An 8,364-nucleotide genomic window follows, 5' to 3' on the forward strand; every position below is an offset into this window, starting at 1 on the left:
GAGGGAATAACTGAGTTGATTATACTGTTGACTCTGGGAGGAGAAAATTAAAGGGAAGGAGAACTGATAAATTCCCTGACTATAGAGGATGTCTTTGGTTGTAACAGAAAAACCCTACTTTTCATTATTCTCTGATAAACAATTCAGATCTAATGACCCGAGTAACATAGCTATAATTCTGTAATATACTAACATTTGGGGTATAACGTAATATTTGTGCACCTCCTCCAGGCTGCTCAGCATGGTTTTTCTTTAACTTGTACTATTTTTCAGCCTTACCGTAATCACAATCCTTGCTGCCGTAAGACATACAATGCCAATTTTGCTATAATAGTTATGAGTTGATTTCAAGGTGAATTAAGTCCTGGCCTTTAAACATTTCAGTCACCTGCCTGTATAAGAAGGTTGCCATTGCCAATAAATTAACTTTCTGATGTTGCTTTCTAATATGTCTTTACAGAAGAGGTCCAAATTGCTATTCCAATAATGAAACCAACCTTAGATAAAGTCCAACTGGCTGGACAGACCTTGCCTCCTGGATTTCCTGCACCATTTCTTTTTGCTGATGGTTTATCATCAGTAGAAACTCTATTAACCAACATTCAGGTAAATTATTGGGAGCAGAGCTACATAATGATAAATTAACTCATAAAGAATGAACATGCAGCATTCCCATTTATTTAGTAATTCATACATTGTACAAAATCATATTTCTATGGATTCAGAGTAATCTGTAAAATCAGATCTATTTTAATGAGATTTTTGAAGCAAACTGAAGGATGCTAACTACACTTGATAGTTTGTTTAAAATGCAGTGCAAGAAACTTTTCAGAACAGCAGTAATATGTCTCTCTTTGAGTTTTTTCCCCAAATTGTACAGAACATGCATATACATATATGCAGTTTCTCTATGTTTGTGTTTCTTGAGTCCTCACATGTCTTTTACTTAAGTTTCATTTTTGTGTGATAAAAAACCTCAACAGGATGAATTTGGAAAAGCTATTTTGAATGAGTTCACACCCCAAAGTTTCTCATAGAATATAAAATATGATATAGCTGCCTAATCTCCTCAGTTGTATTCAAAGGTCTACAAGTCATATTTTTTCTATTCTCTACATATAATAAGATCAAATGATGATGCTTTATGCTACCATTGAGATTAAATGTAATTTTTCACAAGGCTGATGTATGTGTGTGCTTTTAGGGTCTACTGAAAGTAGCAGTGGACAATGCACGAGTCCAGGAAAAACAGATACAGCAGGAAAAGAAAGAGTTAAAGATGGAGCTTTGTAGAGAGAGAGAACTGAGAGAGAGCTTAGAAAGGCAACTTACAGCTGAGCTGCAAAGCAGAGGTAAGTGACTTAAGAATGGACTTTAGATATGTTTTGCCTGCTCTGAGCTGCTGGTGACTTGGGCTTAGCTAGCAATCATAGATTAGCATAATGCAGTAGTGGACAAACTATTAAAGAAAGATTTAAGTTTTAATGTAAAACAAGTTTTTCTTCAGGCAGATCGGAAAAAAAATGACTGTAGGACTGTTTCCTAGAGGATAACTGGCCACAAAATATTTTGGCAGCTCCCCTAGTTGAGAGCTGATTCAGTTCCATGGCTTTCACATGTATTATTACCAGTCCATCTGTGGGTTCTTAACTTGAATTCTTGATCTGGCAGCTTTAATTTATTCTGTGTTTCCAACTATTATCTTCACCAGTGAGGAGCAGTCTTATTTTGAGAAAGATTCACAAGGAAAGTACATTTCTAAAATGTGTTTACACCAGAATTTCTTTCATCATCTTCCCTCTGAAATAGCCCATCCTTATAATTATTACACTAAGAGGGAGGCTAGTCAGTTAGCTTCATTTGCAGATGACTCCAGTGCCACACCATGGATCAGTTGGGAGGAGAAGATGCTTATCCAAAACTGTCCTTCCCTTAGATCAGAAGCAAATAACCTTACTAATTCTCCTGTCATATTGTGGAGGGAAACACGATATAGCTCTTCAACTGGGTCTTGTAAGGCTGTAACATGAAACATAATCACAACAGCCCCATGATTGTGTTAGTTTTATAATATGGAGTCTTTAAGTGTAACATTTTTCACTGTGGTATTGCAAAGACAGCAGACTTGTCCAAAGTTCAGAATCTACATTAAGGCGAATATGAAATGAGTAGAAGTTATAGTGAACGTGCTAAAATACTGTCCATGGATTATATCAAAATTCTACCCTTACATGCATATCTGCAGCTTCTCCTGAAGTTGAGACTGGATCATGGGGACAACTCCTGTTCTCAGTGTCAAGCCTGAGTCGATGGGCTTGGCCTGGGGAACTCTAGGAGTCAGAAGTGAATGGAGAGAAATCTCCCCGGAGATAATTAAATTGCAGAGGACCTGCAATTTGTTGTACCCCCACAATCCAAAGGAAAGAAAGCCTGGTATATTCTCAGAAGGGGAAATTCACCCCTATGTAAAGGGCCAGCAAAAAATCTGTGCATCGCTTAAGGTTCATTTAAACCATCACAATCCTTACATGAGACTTAAGTGATGTATAGACTTTGGTGGCCTCCAGCACAGGACTGAGTTTCACCAACAATCACTGATGCATCAGCCTTGGTTTTGTTCCTCTCCCAGACCATCTCCATCAGTGCAGAAAGAGCTCCCATGGACCTGGACTTTGTTACACAAAAGAGTGCTCAGAGATTGCTGAATTCCCAGCATCATGTCCCCCTCCCCACATTGTAGTGGAACTGCAGCACTTTTGCTGCAGGCAGGAATCTCTATGGCTGAATGGGGTAAGAAAGCATATTGGAAGATTGAAACTGAATCAGGCTTTGGTAATCTCAAGATGCTGCTGTATCTGAAAATAAACAGAATTAAATACCTTCATAAAGCTGCCACAGCTTTACAATCTACGTGATAAGAGAACCACTCCCTCTCTACTTTAAGGAAGTATTTTGATTACATTTTTAAATATTAAAAAGCACTAAAGTCCTTCCACTGCAGTCTTAGACCAGATAGATGGACATTGGCAATATATTCATCTGAGATGATCTGAACTATAACTTCAATATATAACTTCAGTTTTAAATGTAGTATGAAATTAGTTGAAAGGACTTTTCAATGCAGGCTGGGCTGCTTGACTTTGAGTACACCAGTTATTTCAGTGGAGACTACTTGTATGTGTAAAGAAGCTAGTTTTGGCTGTCCTCTAACTAGATCGCTAGAGAGAGCTGGGTAAAGTATTTGCAGCAAACAACTGATGTGAACATGGAAACAGTGAGCCACAGACACCATAATATGGTTAAATGCAGAGGCCGTGACTTTATTACCTGACTGGGGTAACCACCCTAAACTACCTGGCAGGGTTGTCCAGTATGAACCAATGGACATTTACCTGATGGACTGTAAATCTGGGGTGAGTGTGAAAGCCATGCACCCTCAGTTCTAGGGTCCTGACCCACCTTATTGCTGGAGGTAGGAGAGATGAGGGGAGCCACAAAATGCAGCAGACATTGCCATGCCATGTGTGTCCAGACCAATGGCCAAGCAGCCCACTGGATTTAGGGCCCTCCGTTAGACCCTTCTGAACTCATCAAAGTTATGATAATTGTAATTCAACATGAAAAACCCATACAGCTTTGTGTCAATTTCACCATATGGGAAAAGTCACTTCCAGACCCCAAAACTGACAACCAGTATAGTCCCCAGCATCCTAATTAAAAGGTGGATATGCCAGAGATGAAACCGTGACCTTGCAATGGCTACCATGCATGGGAAGCAGACTGTATCTCTCCTTCCCCTCTTCCATCAACCAGGTGACAGCTAATCACCTGGCCTCACACCACTCCCAATGCCCAGTAGCAGCAATAGGGACTGGGACAAGCACCCAGCTGAAGCATGCAACACCGCAATTTCTCTTTCCTTTACAGTATGCAGAAGGTGGAGAAGGAAAGAGGTCGGGACAATGAATCATAGAAATGTAGGGTGGGAAGGGGCCTTGAGAAGTCATCAAGTCCAGCTGCCTGTGCTGAAGCAGGACTATACCTCGACCATTCCTGACAGGTGGTTGTCCAATCTGTTCTTAAAAACCAACAATTATGGGGATTCCATTGGAAGCCTAATCCAATGGTTAACTACCTTTATAGATAGGACATTTTTCCTAAATTTCCCTTGCTACAGATTAAGCCCATTATTTCTTGTCCTACCTTCAGTAGACATGGCAAACATCACCGTCCTCTTTCTAACAGCCCTTAACATATCTATAGACTTTCAGGTTCTCTTCTCAATACTGAACATGCCCAGGTTTTTAACCTTTGCTCATAGGTCAGGTTTTCTAAACTTTTTATAATTTTTGTTGCTCGCCTCTGGACTCTCTCCAGTTAGTCCCCATCTTTCCTAAAGCATTGGACACAGTACTCCCAATGAGGCCTCACCAGTGCTGAGTAGAGTGGGATGACGACTTCCCATCTCTTACATATGACACTCCTTTTTCACAACTGCATCACACTGTTGACTCCTATTCAATTTGTGATAACCCCCAGATCCTTTTCCGCAGTACTACCACCTAACCAGTTATTCCCCATTTTGTAGTTGTGCATTTGATTTTTCCTTCGTAGAGCACTTTTCTTTACTGAAATTAATCTTGTTGATTTCAGACCTATTTGCCAACGTCATTTTGAGGTCATTAAAGGGCACCTGAGGGAGCCATATTGAACTCTTACTTACTATTCTTCGCATTGGGACAGTTTTCAGATGTGCTTTTAATATCTCCTTAAGAAACTGCCAGTCCTCCTGAACTCCTTTTCCCCTTACATTTCCTTCTCATGGGACCTAACCTATCAGTTCTCCGAATTTGTTAACATCTGTTTTTTGAAGTCCATTGTTCTTATTCTCCTGCTCTCACTCCTTCCTTTCCTTAGAATCATGAAATTTATCATTTCAGAGTCACTGTCACTCAAATTGTCCTCCATCTTCATATTTGCTCCCAATTTTTCCCTGCTGCTCAGACTCAAGTTTAAAACAGCTGTCTCTCTGGTTACTTCGTCCACTTTCTGAAACCAAAAGTCCCCCCCCCCCCCAATACCTTCCCGGAACTTATTGCAAAGTTTGTGTTTTGCCATATTTCTTTACCAACTGATGTCTGGGTAGTTAAAGTCCACCATTACTATCAGGTCTTGTGTTTTGGATATTTTTGTTATTCCTTATCCAACACCTTCCTGACTGTATAGTCTACAGTAGACCCGTATCATGACATTACCCTTATTTTTTGTACCCCTTCTACCTTTACCAAGAGACCTTCAATTGGTCTGTCTCTCACCTACTGCTGGACCTCAAAACAAGTATATATATTCTTAATATATAAAATAACATCCCCTTCTCCATCCTGCCTGTCTTTCCTGAACAAGCTATACCCCTCTATATAAATATTCCAGTCACAAGACTGATCCCACCAAGTCTCTTTGATGCCAGTTAAATCATAAATTAGCTTTTGGATTAATACCTTCAAGTTCTTCCTGTTTATTCCCCATCCTCTTTCCATTTGTTTATAGGCATCTAAGCTGTTGACATGATTCCCTCACTGATTTCCTGCTTATTGCTCCTATTTAATGCTCTCAGTTAATATTTGAGGGACTGATTCACCCTTCCTCAAGGCATGTAGCACTGTTCTTTACAAGTAGTCCCCCCGCCCCCCATGAAACAATAGGACTGCATGCAGAATAAGGTTGAACTCATCTTGAAGCAGGGTAGCTGAATCTAGGTCTTAATCTTCCCAACTATTATAAAGGATACTGAAGCAGTTTCAGGAAAAGCATTTTCATTTTTTGAGCTCTTCAAAGAAAATGGCATTCCAAAGGATAGTGCATGCTCCTGGGACTCAGGAGACCTTAATCTCTGCCACTGATCTTCTGGGTGACCTTGGGCAAATCACTGCACTTCTTTGTGCCTCGGTTTCCCCATCTTTTCAACAGGGATAATAATACATAACTCCTTTGTAAAGTGCTTTGAGATCTACTGATGAAAAAGCAGTATTTAAGAGCTAGGTATTATTCTTATAATACTTTTACCTATTTTGACCTGAGCGTTGGACCAAAATTCTGGATCTGGTGGGTTGTTTCTGTTAGGAGGAGAAATTGATGACAGAATCAGATATTTCTTAGATCCAATCCTGATTTGTTTTGTTATTTAAACACAAATAATGTATAAAGTCCTGTTTTCCTGAACACAGTAAGACTCAAACAGCAGGAGGCAGTCTCTTTGCTGACAGTTCCAAGCCTCTTTCCAGTTAACACAATGCCCAAAAAGCTCTCTCTCTGGGCTTTTTCTCAGAATTACGCTCCTGCTACTGTTCTGATTGTCTCCTGGCTTTCCCCTTCTCTGCATATCTTGGGCTGCTTCTGCTCACAAATACAGACACCTCCATCAAACAATACCCAACCCCCTGCATTTGCATTCAGTCCCTGGTGCAGTTCCTCCATCCACATAACTCAGCTTTTGAGTAGCCTTGCAAGTGGTCGTGGCTCCTGCGGTTTCAGACATTTTACTCCAAAATGAATCTGACTGCTTCTTACATTTATCGTGAATGAAGGACACTCTCATGCCCACCAGCTTCCATGAAGTTTCACCCCAACTCCATAATAGTATTTATATTATTATTCATCATTCCAGATTTTATGGTACCTGGGAATTCAAACATAGCAAATTCCATTTCCTTTAATATTGGAAAATACCACTGGATGTCAAAGTAGTAAATAAATGCTCTGGTATGTCTATGTGAATATCACTGGTCCCCAGCATGTGACCCCTGCTTTACATACATTACTAATATAATTGGAGTTGTATGTAGAAAGCAAACAGCCATTGGGGAAGGTGGGTCTAATATTCTCAATGACGAAGGGAAGAGTTGGAATGGAAGGCTAGACACTTATGTCATTACTGAGGAAATTAAATTTTTATTAGAATGGGTGTCAAACAAAACTTCAAGTCCAAACTCCCTCAAACTTTGTGAAATGCAAATCCAAAACTAGTCCAAATTTCACTGCTGGTCCCTCAGCCTGATTCTATCATGCTTGCCTACACTGAATGGCATACTGACATCAATGGGACTGCTCACTCCCATTGAGGATAGCGGGATCAGGACATTTAAAATGTAATGATCCAAACATTTTCACATTTTGGATATGGATCTATAATTTTTGTAACAGGCCCATTTCTGATATTTTCCTCTCCTGGCTCCAGAGAGCTTGAATGTCAGCTGATAAGTATCTTTGTTATGAAAGCATTATTTATAGCTTACTTGGAACTATTTAATGAAGTCTTTGCACTACATTTATTTTCCAGCAACAATTCAAAAGCGCTTGAAGAAAGAGAAAAAAGCAAAGAGAAAATTGCAGGAAGCCCTGGAGTTTGAATCAAAGAGGAGAGAACAAGTGGAACAGGCACTTAAACAGGCCACGTCGGGTGATGGTCTCAGGATGTTAAATGGTAACGTTTTAGTTGGACTTTGACAATTAAGTTAAAATTATGTTTATCAGTTCTAATTAGCTGGAAAATATAAAATAGCACTAGAGATGCAAAAAACAAAGTCTAGTTTTTAAACATGAGCCTTGTCCAGACATAATTAAAAAACAAATTTAAGTCAAGTGCTCTGGGTCATGAATTAAACAAGATCTAGATCTAGAAAGAAAGAGGAGGGCAGACATGCAACTAATGCAGGAATGCCAGGAAATGCTACACACTAGTACCCTAGAAACCTCTCAACAGTGACGGCTGGGGCTGTGTGAAACTTGTACGTTTCAGTTTCCATGAGGTTCTGTGACTTTCCTATCTGTGCTGATACAGTTTCATGACTATTGAATTTCATTCTAAACGTTCAATTTGTTCAAACCCATTATGAACTTGTTCAAACTGAAGTCTTATTAAGCTTACTACGGGCTTGTCTAGACTGGCAACATTAAAACGCTGCCGCTTTAACATGGCTTGTGTAGTTGCAGCACAGCGCTGCAAGAGAGTTTTCCCAGCACTCTACAGAAACCACCTTCACGAGGGGCGCAGCTCCCAGCGCTGGTGCACTGTCTATACTTGCACGTTACAGTGCTGAAACTTGCAGCGCTGAGAGGGGTGTTTTTTACACCCCTGAGCGAGAAAGTTGCAGCGCTGTAAAATGCCAGTGTAGACAAGCCCTACATTGTGTAAATCTTTGTGACTGTTTAGGTTAACAGCCATCTCAAGTATTGTAAAACAAAACCACACAACTTAATTTCCAGAAATGTGTGAATAACCAAGGACAACACGTTCTATCAAGTGATATTAAAAAATATTGAGTTTAAAGAGATCTGAACAAAAATTAGCACTTCAGTTTCTGTGTT

General features: G+C 39.9%; 1 protein-coding gene across 4 annotated transcripts in view; it reads left to right on the forward strand.

The window, feature by feature from the left end:
* The window catches only part of DACH2 (dachshund family transcription factor 2), a 491,181-nt gene that overhangs the window by 465,852 nt on the left and 16,965 nt on the right, over window positions 1-8,364 (forward strand). For all 4 annotated transcript variants that reach the window (XM_045029325.1, XM_045029326.1, XM_045029323.1 and 1 more), the window contains 3 exons: window positions 461-606; window positions 1,205-1,352; window positions 7,337-7,480. In XM_045029325.1, the coding sequence (XP_044885260.1) occupies window positions 461-606; window positions 1,205-1,352; window positions 7,337-7,480 (438 nt within the window). The remainder of the gene's footprint in view (window positions 1-460; window positions 607-1,204; window positions 1,353-7,336; window positions 7,481-8,364) is intronic.

The sequence above is a fragment of the Mauremys mutica genome, chromosome 9 (genome assembly GCF_020497125.1).
Source record: "Mauremys mutica isolate MM-2020 ecotype Southern chromosome 9, ASM2049712v1, whole genome shotgun sequence".
NCBI classification, from domain to species: Eukaryota; Metazoa; Chordata; order Testudines; family Geoemydidae; genus Mauremys; species Mauremys mutica.